General features: G+C 41.7%; 1 protein-coding gene across 2 annotated transcripts in view; it reads left to right on the plus strand.

The window, feature by feature from the left end:
- LOC145413722 (protein PBDC1) overlaps positions 1–14,992 on the plus strand; it is a 64,658-nt gene that overhangs the window by 28,190 nt on the left and 21,476 nt on the right. For both annotated transcript variants that reach the window (XM_080283379.1, XM_080283378.1), the window contains exon 5: positions 3,492–3,632. In XM_080283379.1, coding sequence (XP_080139505.1) covers positions 3,492–3,632 — 141 coding nt within the window. The remainder of the gene's footprint in view (positions 1–3,491; positions 3,633–14,992) is intronic.

Here is a 14,992-nt window from a genome sequence, read left to right on the forward strand (position 1 = left end):
GAAGACCATAACTTTACGCTTCCCTACATTTACCTGTAGATTCCATTTCCATCACACTCCCCCAAACTTAATCACCAAGCCTTTCAGTTCCCTCTCGTCTTCACTTAACAATACAGGATCATCTGCAAACAACAATACAGGAAGTTTCCAAATGCTGCTCTCTTTCATTGGGGCTGCTCCAGCATCCACTGCCCTGCCTTGTACATATTTTATAACCCCATCCATATACAGATTGAACAACCATGGAGATGTGACACATCTCTGTTTCAATCCAACATTCAGAAAGAAAAATACACTCAGTTTACTATCCATACGCACTGCAGCCTTATATACATAAACTTCATGGCATTCATCAACCTCCCATTCTATCAGTGTATTCTTATTATTTTCCACATTCCTTGTCTATCCACTCTACCATATGCTTTCTCCAAATCCATGAAGGCCACATACAACTTCTTTCTCTTTAGAAACTTTTCCATCAAAGACCTAAGAATGAATATCTGATCTACACAGCCTCTTCCCTTCCTAAAATCTCCCTGTTCTTTAACCCCTAAAAGACCGGTGTCCACATATGCTGTCCAAGGGTACTAGAACCAAAAAGACAGTTGTCTGCATATGCAGTCACACCCCCCCCATCCCCCCAAACCCACCCCACCCTCCTACCGCCAAACCCACACACCACCCACCATGCACCCTCATCCTCACCCCCACACCCCAACCCCCTGCCCTCCCCCACCACCCCCAACTACCCCACTCCCAATCCCCCACCACCCCTCAACTCCCCCCACTGACCCCTCAATACCCTCCACAGCCCCCTACCACCCCTAACTCCCATCCTCCCACCACCCCAACCCTCCCCACCCTCACCCCCATCCCCCACGACCCCTATAATCCCCAGTCCCCCCAACTGCTTCCCCACCACCCTCCACTCCCCCCACCATCCCCCCACCACCCACCACCCCCTATCCCCCACCCACTACTGCCCTCCCCCTACCCTGACCACCCCAACCCCCTACCCTCCTCCACCCCCACCCCCATACCCCCCAAAACCCCATCCCCCCAAGCTACCCCATCCCTCCAACCCCCACCACCACCCCCACCCTTTTCCCCCACCCCCCCTCCTGACCCCCCACTTACCACCCCCACCCATCACCCCCCCACCCCCACACTACCCCAAGCACCCATCACCCCCCCACCCCCACACTACCCCAAGCACCCAGTCCCCATCCCTGCACCACCCCACACCCCTCCACACCTTCCCCCCCACAAATCCCCCAGCATATCGCACCCGCTGATTATGCCCGTCCTGAGCGTCTGTCAACATTACGATGCCCGTCTTTTAGGGATTAACTGATTATTCTGTTATTTCCCTAACTCTGTCAATAAGTATCCTACCATATACTTTGCCTATTACACTAAGAAGAAAAATACTCCTGTAATTATTACACACTTCGTTTTCCTCTTTTCCTTCGTACAGGGGAATAATTGTACCTGACTTCCAATGCCCCGGGACTCTACCTTCCTCCCAGGCCAGTCTGCACATCTTCCATATCCATTCTACTACTATCTCTCCCCCATGCTTTATTGTTTCACCATACACTCCATCAGTTCCTGAGGCTTTCCCCATTTTGACTTTATTCATTTCATCCACAGCGTCCATCCTACTGATCACTTCATCTCTTCTCATCACCCTTCTCCCAAGCATTCCCCAGCCACGTATGCTCGCATTACATTCATTCTTTATGTTTAATAGTTGTGTTCTCTCCTCCAGCTCACTTTTTCTCCCTTCTTCGCTATCAGTCTACCATTTTTATCTTTCACTCTCTGACTAACTTCTTTATCACCCTGTCTAATTCCCTTTACGCCCTTTCAGAACATTTCCTTACATTCCCTCCACTTTACAGTCAGATTCCTTCCAAATTCCTCATCCACACTCTTCTTACTCTCTCTTAATAATCTTTCCACCTCTCTCTTCCTCCCTTCATGTAACTTTCTCCTCTGTCCCTTAACTTCCTTCATGCCTCTGCTTCCCATCCACTCACCACTGCATATATTTTTTTTGCACCATAGTTTGTCTCACTTCTTCATTCCACCATGCTGTTCCTTGCACCTCCTTTCATAATCTCTTCATCCCACACACCACTTCACATGCTGCACAGATTTCATCTGTGAATATCTTGCACATATCTTCCACCTCCCCTATCTGCTCCAAATCATATTTACCCAATCACTCCACCACTTCTCTTTATATTCTGCCTTTTTTCAATCCTCTTGCAACCTTTCTACTCTCCTTGTTTGGACTACTTCCTTCTGTCCTTCCCCGTTTCTATTCCCCCATTGCACTTGAATTTTGACTTTCTTCACCGCTGAGTGGTGGTCAGAAAGTCCACTCCACCAACTTCTGTATGCTTTTACATCCATTACATACCTTCTCATTCTGTCATCCACACACACATAATCAGTCATTGTCTTCCATTAATTCAGTTCACAATCCACACTTCTCATCACTCATCATGTATACCTGTGGATCATTTTTTATGCCTGAAGAGCATATTGGCTATCATCAGCTCCCTTGCTGCACAAATGTCCACTAGAGCACTGCTGTTCTCGTCCACTTCTGCAGGTACAACCCACTCACCAACTACTCCATCCACCTCCACATTCCCTACTTTTCCATTCATATCTCCAATCAATAACACACTTTCATTCCTCTCAAACTTTTCCATGCACACTTCCATAATTGCCCAGAACTCCTTTTTCGCTTTGCTTGCACGATCTTGTGTTGGCGCATGCACACACACGGTCATCCACGTTTGTATTCCCACTTTCAGTCTTACCCACACAGTCCTTGAACCAACTGATCCATACTCTTCCTATATTCTCCATCCACCTCCTGCACACAACAGTACATACACCCCTTTTTGCCCTTTCATTCTCACCTACCCCTGTGCATATACCCCATCCATATTCCCACACTCTCACCTTGCCATTAAGTCTCAGTTAATCCATATATGTCGACTTTTGCACCCACAAGCACCTGGACAATCTCTCTCTCTTTCATCTCATCATTTGCACCCTTTTCATTTCATGTTGCAATTCGTACCATGACTTTTGTTTGGTTCTTGGTCGTCATCTGTTGGTCCGTTCTGATCTGAGGCTTTTTGTTTGTATTTTTAGTTCATTGTTTTCCAGGGAAGGGGCACTAACCCTCTGCCAGCTCACTTGTTGACATGTAGGGAATGCATGTTGGTTGGTTATAAGATTACAGCCCAGCATATTAAATGATATCCTGGTTTACAGGATAATGGTATGAGTGAGTATTAAAGTGAGAAAAAAGCATGATTGATAATGGATCAGTAAGCTGCTAGGAAAGCCTTTTTATCATGGAACTTGATTAAGGTCCTGATTAAATATGAGTCTGGACTTTTTTTTTTTTTTTTTTTTTTTTTTTTTTTATAAATAAAATACTTGACATTATCTCCATCCCAAAGCTGTTGTGTGCAGTGGACCCACGACTGCTGAAGCTCACCCCAAAAGATGATCTCATATATAAGGAATTTAGAAAAGAGTTCCCTGACTTTGATGTGGTGAAGCTGGATGAGGAAGCCCTCAAAAGTCCACAAGCTAAGGAGGTAAGGTCTGGGCTGTGATAATTGCTATGTACAATATTTGCGATGTATATATCACTGTTTAGCATCTTTAGTTGCAGGTAACTTTTTCTGTAATATGTGTATGGTCATCCCACAAATGAAAGTTGAATTTAGAAGTGTAGCAGTAGCTTTAATTTTGGTGCCATTTTTTTTAATGTAAAGCCAAGTATAGTACCAGTTTGGTTCGCCAAAGTACAGTTCATAGGGAACAGTTTGACAGTTACTGGTATTGTATTTATGTCATTGCTGATAAACTGTTGGTAGATCACCCAAGTATTGTCAGGCGTTATCAGTAATGATCATAGTGGGTCATTCCTTTATGTGGAATGTTACATTCAGAGACAAGCTATTGAACTATTCACAGTTACATTTTTCAGAAGTATGCATTGTAAACAAGTGGTTTTTTCCAGCTCTTACCAACACTTCACATCATACCACAGGCGTATTGTTTATATGTTTTAATTTGGATGTTATATAGATTTTCAAAAGTTGTATAAGGATTGTTACCATGATGCTGTCCCCTTTTGTAGTTTGCATAAGTAATTCCAGTAAGTCTTTGATTTGGCTGGTTCAGCCAAAGAGTGCTTAATACCAGTAATATGTCAGCAGATAAGGATCATAACCATACCCAGCAAATTTGATTATTCTTGATAATTGTTGTGTTGTTAAGGACGCGTTACTGGAGAAGTGAGAAATGTTACTTGTGTGATTTTTATCAAAATATGATCATGCAATCAACCCTTATTACAGTTACAGTAATTGTATCACAAACATAAACAAAATGTGTCCTGATGAGAAATTTACATAATAAACTAACCAGAAAGTGGTTGGTGGGGACATCCACCATCCACTCACTCGTTGTGCTGCTCTCAGGTGCCTGCCCCTTCTTTTCCTTCATCTTTCCATCCTTCTTGTGTCTCTCTTTCCTTCATTCTTTCCTCCTTCTTCTGTCTACTGGTAACTCTACACTGAGTGACAAGCCAAATGGTTTCCTGTACACTAGGAAACCATTTACACTGCTGGGTGGTAACCATATAACCAAATTATGGTGCCTCGTGGTTTAGTGGACAGTTAAAGTGCTCCAGTCAGATTTAACCTGCTCAGGTTTATATCCAAGGGATTGTTGGGGTTTATTGCTCCATAATGTCACTCAGGGATGAGTGAGGCTGGTCACTCATCTTAAATGTCGGGACCAACTTGCCTAGCCCTGGGCTCCTATACTCCTCATGGGCAACATTGAATTAGATGGTGAATGATTGAATGAAGTAATCAGAAGACAATTCTTGTTTCAGTGAGATTACCACATTCAAGTGACATCAACAACATGACATCAACATAGACTAATTGATCAAGGAGGGAAAAGTCACCCCTTTTAATGTATGAACCATTCTTGATGCTTGAGAAGTTGGCAAAGCCTGCACAACCATGTCCTCTGCTATCTCATCTGTCTGGGTTGTCAGGGAAAAGAAACTGAGTATGACCCACTCTGTTGATACACCCCTCCTTCTAAGGTAATTAACTTAGATCATGCCATCTCCAGACACTTGACTCAATGGCTACAGTTCATAATGTTTAGACAGTATCTTGATTGTTTAATGAACCAATACAGTCATGAACACTGATAAGGGGACAGGGTAGTCTGCCACCATAGGGCAGGTTAATCGCACACGTCCATCCCTGAACTCCCCTTCTTTACCCCCACAAAGCCACCAGTTTGTTAGGTGGATGGATTGGAGATCTGAAGCTTTGCTCTCTCTCACATCTTGCCACATGTAATATTGGTATAATTTATTCAACTATTAGGTGTATTATTACCTGTATACATCCATCTTCAGTTCACTGAGCAGTAATTATATGGAGGTTTTAGCAGATTTCAATAGAATGACCCCGCTGTATAGAATTTTTTTTCCAAATATTTTCTTATCTTGTAAATGATACGCTAAAATCTAAATTAGAGTGACATGATAAATGACTACTATCCCTAAAAGTCCCACTCCTGCCTTGTCATGTGGGGAGCCACATATCCACCCATCCCAGCCACGTTTGCAACCCACCAAGCACACCGATCTCAGCCATCCACCGTGCCCTCCCACGAATGCCACTCACCAAGCTCATCTAACAGTGCCACCTAACACATCTACCCACTCACCTACCCACCCAACCCACCGACCCAGCCACCCATGCAGAGAACCCTGGCCTCACAATCTTCTCAGCCACCCTGGCAACCCACTGTGCCAGTACACACCCTGGTGACCCACACATTCTCACGACCCATCTTGCCCACCAACCACAGTCACCCACCCTCCCCACCCACAAATGCCACCCACCCTGCACACCCAACAATGCCATCCATCACATCAACCCACCCAGCCCTCCCACCTACCCAGCCATCTCTCACTGAATTCAGTGTAACGGCAATGATTTCTTTTTTAAAGCTGTACTAAAGAAACGTTGCATCTTTTTCTGGTAACGTTCCTCATCCTATGCATGTAATGTGTGATGGAGCATGTAGCTTACCAGAGTCTCTTCCAAGATATCATAGGGTTACATTAGTAAGGTACTAGGTTGCCTGTTTATAATATAAAGTTATGTTAGTTTTCTCCTGCTCGTAAGCTGTGTGTGGGAAAAATGTTAGAAAAAACATCTCTCATTACTGCTGAAGTGCTTCCACTTCAAGGTCGTGTCTCAGTCAGACCGCAAAATGTATGTAAATAATTGTAGTGACAGTTACAACTCAAATAGTTGCTATTTCAGTAAAGCCAATGACAACATTCCAAACAATACATGCTCAGGTCAGTGATGATAAGAAAATCACTAATTTTGGCATGAATTTTTCTTCATTGACATGGTACAACATTTTTAATGCCTTGCTTTCAGTAGACAGTGTAGAAACATTTTGTGTCCAGATTCACAAAATTCATTGTTTAAGCTTTAAAATGATACTGTATATCCATCCATCCATCATCCAGTCTTATGTTTCCCCATGAGGAACGTAGGATCCGGGGCTAGGCTAGTTGGTCCTGACATTTAAGATGGGTTGCCTCACTTATCCCTGAGTGGCATTACTTGAGCAGTAAACTGCAACCATCCCTTGGATATAAACCTGCACCAGCTCAATCCGATCAGAGTGTCTTAATTACTCACTAAACCACCAGGCACCATAAATTGGTTACATTGTTACCACCCAGCGCAGTAAATGGTTTCCCGGTGTTCAGGAAACCATTTGGCTTGTCACTCAGTGTAGAGTTACCCATAGGCAGAAGGAAGAGGAAAGAATGAAGGAAAGGAAGATATAAGAGGGAGTGTAAAGTCACCCGTAGACGGGAGGAGGAGGAAAGAATGAAGGAAAGAAAGACAGAAGAGGAAGGAAGAGAGGAAAGGGCAGACACCCAAAGCACATTACATCGAGTGAGTGGATGGTGAGCACCCCCACCTACCACAGATTTATAATTTATATATTTTTGATCATTTCTAAGATTGACACTAAAGGTTGAAATTTGCATGGAATGACCGTAATTACTTATATCTAATGTAGTAGTGCATGTAATTGTAATATTTAAGACTGCATGTCTGTAGTTGTAGTGTACTTGAAACCAGTCATGAGCTGAATCTTTTTCATTGTGTGTGTGTGTGTGTGTGTGTGTGTGTGTGTTGTAATCTTGCTTAGTTTACTTTGTTATAGCATTAGATTTACCACTAACTTACTGTATCACTTCATGGAGAGTGAGCACTGAACCCTGTATATAAATTTTTACTCTAAACTTGTGTATGTCATTTAAAGCAGTTGTGTAAGAGTTGTGCTATTCTTTTTGTAATCACCCTATTTCTGACTACTGCGTGAGGTGGGAACAAGAAGACTCAAAATCAGAAATACTGAACTAACAGAATGACCTATGGAATAGACAGTACTGAATTCATCATTCACATTTTGAGAATCCTCTACTCCTCTTTGTAGGACTAAGGATCCACATCAGACAGACATTATAGCAACACCTAGTTTCATGTTGTTTGGGAATGCCTCTGTATTTATTAGCTGCTTAATAAGAAAAAAGGAAAACAGTGGCATCATTCCTTAAGTTTGTTTTGCTTGATTCTACATGACATTTAGTGAAATATTGTGACAAGGACCTTATTTTTTCTTTTATGGTGCCAGACTCTGTAATGACATTTATTAATTGTTGGATGCATCCTGACATATTATCAAGTTTGATTGGTAACAAGACTGAAAGAGCTGAGATGGAAGAGGAATATCATATATTTACCTGTGCCACCTTGCATGTTAGAATAAGAAATATATACAGACTCTGCAAAAGAAACTGGCCACTCTGCCTCAAAATACAGTGGCCAGGGCTCCTGTTTCATTTGCAATGCATGCCATACTATCAGCCCGATTGCTCTTTGGCATCCCTCTGGGCTTGCTACAATCAGACACTTTGTTTAAGCCAAACTCAGTCACCCACTGGCTGAGCTACAGGGTAGTAGTGCAGACTTCACTCCTAGCCACAACCCTTGGATACCGTTTCCTGTTGTATTTTGTGCACTCAAGTGATTAGATACTGATCTAACTACTGAAAGACCTCGATATAATGGACTTCAATAGACCGGAATTGCTTTTATCGGAATCGAGGAGCTACCAGACTAAATTCTTTTTTTCATTCATTCATCATCCAATCCTACATTGCCCCATGAGAAGCGTAGGAGCGCGGGGCTAGGCAAGTTGGTCCTGACATTTAAGATGAGAATGACCAGCCTAACTCATCCCTGAGTGGCATTACATGAGCAGTAAACCCCAGCCACCCCTTGGATATAAACCTACACAGGCTAAATCCAATTGGAATGCCGTAATTACCCACTAAACCACTAGGCACCAAAATTTGGTTATATGGTTACCACCCAGCGTAGTAAATGGTTTCCTGGTGTAGAGGAAAACATTTGGCTTGTCACTCTTGTAGTGTCACCCACAGGCAGAAGGAAGAGGAAAGAATGAAGGAAAGAAAGACAGAAGAGGGAGTGTAAAGTCACCCTTAGGCAGAAGAATGAGGAAAGAATGAAGTAAAGAACGACAGAAGAGAATGTAAGGAAAGAAGGATGGAGGAGAGGAAAGGGCACACATTCGAGAGCAGCACTACATTGAGTGCGTGTATGGTGAGCGCCCCCACCTACCACAACTTATAAATCAGAAAGTCTGATAAAGCCGGAAACAGTCCAGACTGCCTGACCACTTCAGCTATGTTCGCCACAATAAGGTAAATAAAACACATGTTTATGAGTGTACAGTACAGCTTTAATATATATACTCTAAGTAATCCCTCATTTATCCAGACATCATGAAGCCAAAGTCATGTCTGGGTAGTGGCAACATCCGGATAATGGACATTATTCCCATACCATACCCAAACCCTACCAATACCCAACCTCCAACCTACAGCTAACCTATTTGTACGGTACCTATGCTTAATTTGGCAGTGTTTTCCGGTCATTCAGGCATATTTAGACATCAAAACACACATAGGAATATCCAAAGTAATGCTAAGCACCAAGAAAACCATGCAGAAAACACTGAAAACCCAAAAACACCCTACCCATACACTTATTATTTTTTTTTTTTCAATGCTAGGAAGAAGGAACCAAAGGCCATGAGCCCACAATAACTGTTCCTTCCAAGAGAAAAACAAAATACAAGAGAGAGCCAAATTCAAGATCCTATCATTTTGAGATGCCTGGACACACTGTGTTTGAAAGACTGGAGATCATAGGAAGCAGGAAATGCAGACACAGGGAGACAGTTCCAGAGTTGACCTGTTGCATAAATAAAGGACTGGGAGTAACGGTTAACTCTTGCATTAGAGAGTTGGAAGAAAAGGGATGAGAGTTTGCTGCTAGACGGGTTCTACGCGCCCGTCGTAGAGGTGGAGGAATGCAAACAGACAGTTCAGAGAGCAGGGACCATTGAAGAAGCAATAGAAAAGAGATAAAGATGCAACAGTGAGGCAAAGAGACAGAGGTTGAAGGGGGCCAGTAAGAGGAAGAGTGTTAATGAGATGAAAAGCCTTTGACTCCACCTTGTTGAGAAGAGCTGTATGTGGGGAACCTCTCCACACATGCAAGTTGTACTCTACACAGGGGCAGATAAAATCTGTGTATAGAGTCAACAATTGTGCGGGGGTAAAGAAGGAACGGAGTCGGCGTAGCACACCTAATCTCTTGGAAACAAATTTTACAAGAGATGTAATATGATCTTTCTAAGATAAGTCCTGAGTGAATGAAACCCCAAGCATGTTCAAGGATGGTGCAGGATTAAGCTGAATATTATTAAACAATAGTGGGTACACCTGTGGAAGATTCTGTTGGGTTGATAAGTGTCAGAACTGAGTCTTTGGTGCATTAAAAACAACAAGATTATTTTTACCCCAATCAGAGATACGAGCCAAGTCAGACATTACGTGCGCCATAGCCTCATCCCTTGTTTGCTGAAGTAACTGCAAAATAAATCCTTATTTTGGCAGTGTTTTCCGGTCATTCTGCCATATTTTGACATCAAAACATGCATAGGATTATCCAAAATAATTTTCAACACCAAGAAAACCATGCAAAGAAAAACACTGATAACCAAAAAACACCCTACCTATACACCACTGTATGTACAGTATCCCGCCATATTTTGGCAGTGTTTTCTGGTTATTCTGCCATGTTATGACATCAAAACATACATAGGCTTATCCAGAATAATTTTCAGTACCAAGAAAACCATGTAAAAAGTACATTGAAAACCAGAAAACACCCTACCTATACACTGCTGTATGTACAGTATCCCTCCTTATTTTGGCAGCATTTTCTGGTCAGTCTGCCATATTTTGACATCAAGACATACATAGGATTATCCAAAATAATTTTCAACACCAAGAAAACCATGCACAAAAACCATAGAAAACCAAAAAACACCCTACCTATACATTGCTGTATGTACACCCTATCTATCTATCTGTCTATTGCCAGATGCCATAATCCCATAAGGGGTGGCCATTTGACTCGGAGTTATTTGTTTTACAGGGAGGGGCACTAACCCTCCACCAACCCACTTGTTGACACGTAGGGAGCATGTATGGTTTGGTTATATGATTACCACCCAGCGTTGTAAATGGTTTCTTGGCTTACAGGAAACCAATTGGCTTGTCACTCAATGTAAAGCCACCTGTAAAGGAAAGAAAAGCAATTGGAAGTGACAGGAAGGATGAGAGAATAGGAAGAGAGGAGGGCAGGCACAGAAAAAGAATGATAAAGGCTAAGGTGATCATTAATTTCTGCTCAGGAGGGGACGAAATGAGCACCACCTGCTTCTACCCCAGCTCCCAACCCTTCCCCATACCCTTACCCCACCCAACCCCCCCAGTAATCTTTCTTAACTGGTATTTACATCTCAAACTAACCTCATACTTTACACACGTAGTCACATTACTAATACACAAACAAAACTCTAAGATATATAAAAAGTATGTAATATAACTATGAAATGCTGCAGCAAGAAATTAATGCATTATAACATTCCATCATCATCCATCATCCAATCCTACATTGCCCCATGAGGAGTGTAGGAGCCCGGGGCTAAGCAGTTGGTCCCAGCATTTAAGATGAGAGTGACCAGCCTCACTCATCCCTGAGTGGCATTACATGAGCAGTCAACCCCAACCACCCCTTGGATATAAAAACCTTCACCGGTTCAATCCGATTGGAGCGCAATAATTACTCACTAAACCACCAGGCGCCAAAATTTGGTTATATGGTTACCACCCATTGACAGTAAAACAAGAATGTTAACAACTGCCATCCCAGGCCTCATGTGGTTGATGCTTGCGTGTATTTACCTAATTGTGATTCAGCATACAGGAAATGAGCTACGCTCATGGGGTCCTGTGTCTGTTTCTCAGTAAGTCAAATTTAGCTTTAAACTCGTTTAAGTTTTTAGGCTGGACGATCTCTTTGTCCAGGCTATTCCACAGGTCTATACATCTATAAGGAAAACTATATTTCTTGATATCCTTCAAGCAGCTGGCCTTCTTCACTTTCATTCCGTGTCCTCTTGTTACTCTCTTATCCCATGCAGACAGATCTTTGTCAATTTTATCTACTCCCATCATGGTCCTGAACACTGCCATCATGTCACCTCTCTTTCTTCTTTCCTCTAAGGAAGGCAAATCCAGCTTTTCCAGCCTCTCTCTGTACGACATCTGCCAGACTGGGGACCATTTTGGTTGCTCTTCTTTGTATTCTCTCAGTCTTGTTTATATCTTTCTTTTTGTGTGGGGACCACACTACTGCTGAATATTCTAACCTGGGGTGGATCATGGCCGCTATCAATTTTTTCATTATCTCCTCATCCATATAATGAAAAGCTACTCTTACATTAGTCAGGAGTTTATACGTCTCTCTAACTGTCTTAATGTTTTTCAGGTGACAAACTGTCCTGGACCAGCACTCCCAAATCTTTCTCTTCTCTTGCTTTTGTGATTGGTTCATTACCCATCAAATAATTCAATGATGACCTCTTGGTACTTTTACCCATTTCCAATATTTTACATTTCTTTGCATTGAATTTCATGTCCCACATCCGGCTCCAATTGTGTATCCTAACCAGATCCTCCTGCAGCATTTCATAATCCTCCTCAACCTCTACCTTCTTCAAGATCTTTGCATCATCAGCAAACAGGCTTGCATAACTGTTCACTCCATCTACCATATCATTTATGTAAATCAGGAACATTATTGGCACCAACACCGAGCCCTGTGGGACTCCACTTGTTACATCCCTCCATCCAGACATCCTATCCTTTATTTCTGTCCTCATTTGTCTGTCTCTCAAAAAGTCTCTCATCCATTCCAGGAGGTTCCCCTTCAGTCCTCCTATATGCTCTAGTTTCCACATTAGTCTCTTATGGGGTACCTTGTCAAAGGCCTTCTCTAAATCTAAATACAGTACACACAATCCAGCCAACTATTTTTCTCTTGTAGCACGTCAATCGCTCTTGAGTAAAAGCTCAACAGGTTGGAAACACATGACCTTCCACTTCTGAATCCAAACAGACTATCAGCCAAAATATTCATCTCTTCCAGATATTTTATCTATCTATCTTTCAGAATCCTCTCATACAATTTTGCAACCATGCTGATTAGGGACACTGGTCTATAATTCAGGGGTTCTTCCCTTTTTCCTCCCTATAAATTGGTACCACATTTGCCCTGCTCCATTCTTGAGGCACTTTCCCCTCTTCCAGAGAACACACAATTAAATTGTGAATCTAATCTGCCAGTTGTTCTCTGCATTCCTTCTGTACCCAATTAGAGATTCCATCTGATCCTGGGGCTTTCCTTACATTTGAGTTTTCAGTAATTTATACACTTCCTGTACTTCCACTTTTATATCTTTTATCACTACATTTCTAGTTACTCCCTCCCCTTCCGCTAACCCCTTTTCATTAGTGAAAACTGATTGGAAACATTTGTTCATTATTTCTGCTTGCATTGTCGCATCTTTATAGACCTCTCCTTCGACTTTCAGTTTGGTGATTCCTTCCTCTTGGTTCAGTTTGCCATTGAAAATCCATAAAACAGTTTGGGTTCATCCTCACATTTGTCTATTATACCTTTTTAAAAATTCCTTTCTTCCTCTCTACATATTCTTGTGTCTTCATTTCTAGTTCTTTTATATTCTTCTTTTGCTCTGTTGTTACCTCAGTTTCTCCAATTGTTCCACACTGTGTCTCTCCCTTTTTTTTTTGCTGTCATACACCTTCTATTAAACCACACCTTTTTCCTGTTTTCTTTCCCCCTTACACTTGGCACAAATTTTTCCACTCCTGAATTATAGAGGTCTAGAAAAATATCCCACTTCTTCTGTATTTATCTTGTTTCTCAGAATTTTCTCCAATCTGCATTTTCAAAAAATTTTCTCAATCCTGTAAAGTTCGCTTTCCCAAAGTTGTATCTTCCCAGCCTATAAAGCTCGTCTCTTTGCACCATGTTCCCTGTTATCATCTGGAACTCAGTGACTACATGATCACTTTTTCCAATAGGACACAGATATTTCAGAGATTCTGTTACATCGAGTTCTTTGGTAAACACTAAATCTAGTCTTGCTGGTGTGTCCTCACCTCGGAACCGTGTCTCTTCTTTGACCCATTGCATCATCACATTGTTCATAGTTATATTTAATGATATAGTGCCCCACGAATCTTCGCTGCCTCCTGAGTCCCATTCCTCCCAGTTCACTCTTTACAATTGAAGTCACCCATTAAAATTATATGTTTTTTCTCAGTCATTTTCTGTAAATAACTAGCCATGTCTGACAACATTTCCTGGTATTCATCATCACTCCATGCTTTTGTCTTAGGGGGAACATACACTATCGCCATATCTCCCTAGCTATTCTCTCCAGTTTCTAATTTCATATTTATCACTTCCCTGCCTTCTCCCATTTCCGCGGTATCTACGTTTATGTTGTTCTTTACTGCTATCATCACTCCTCCTCCCGTTTTTTCATTTCCCTCTCTTCTCCACAGTTTGTATTTACCATCTCCCATATGAACATCAATATCTTCTCTTAACTTGGTCTCTATGAAGCACATAACATCAGGTTCATGTACCCTCAAAAAATAGTTGATTTCTAGCCTTGCTGATATTAAACCATCAACATTAGTATATGCCACCTTCAAATTATTTTTGATGTTTTTTATACCCTCTTTTCTCCTTCTGTCCATCAATACCACTTCCTTAATTTCTGATCCATGACTCTCCTTGTTTTCTCTTCCTCCTTTCTCTTTGTTTTTTACCTTTGCTTCCTTTACTACTTTATTTTAGCTCTTTCATTGTCTTTTGCATCTCTCCTTATCCAAACATTTTTGAACCCTTCCTTGTCTGATAATTTCCATGTTCTATTGATAGTTTTGGTTACTGTTGCCTGGGACTTAAACTTTACCTTCAGTGGCCTTTCCCCTCCTTCCTCGTACTTTCCTAACCTAAACACGTCTTCAGTCTCTTCTTGAGCTTCGTTGTTTTCCTCCATGACTACTGATATTATTTATTTAACCTTACTGAGTTCATCTCTTTCTCTTTCTGATCCTACTGTCATACGTTTTTCTTTAATTCCTGAAATTATTACACATTTTTTCTTATCTGCTACATCCTTAACTAAAGATTCTCTACTTCTCAGTACCCTAACCACTTCCCTCTCCACCTTTTCTTAGCTTTGTTGTTCTATAATCTCTTTCAAATTTACATTTCCTTCTTCCTGAATTTTCTTACACCCCATATGTTGCTCCTTGATTTCTTTAATGTGCTCGTCTTGTATT

This window comes from Coenobita brevimanus, chromosome 97 (genome assembly GCF_032717465.1).
Source record: "Coenobita brevimanus isolate Jiangsu-jjx chromosome 97, ASM3271746v2, whole genome shotgun sequence".
In the NCBI taxonomy this organism is placed as follows: domain Eukaryota; kingdom Metazoa; phylum Arthropoda; class Malacostraca; order Decapoda; family Coenobitidae; genus Coenobita; species Coenobita brevimanus.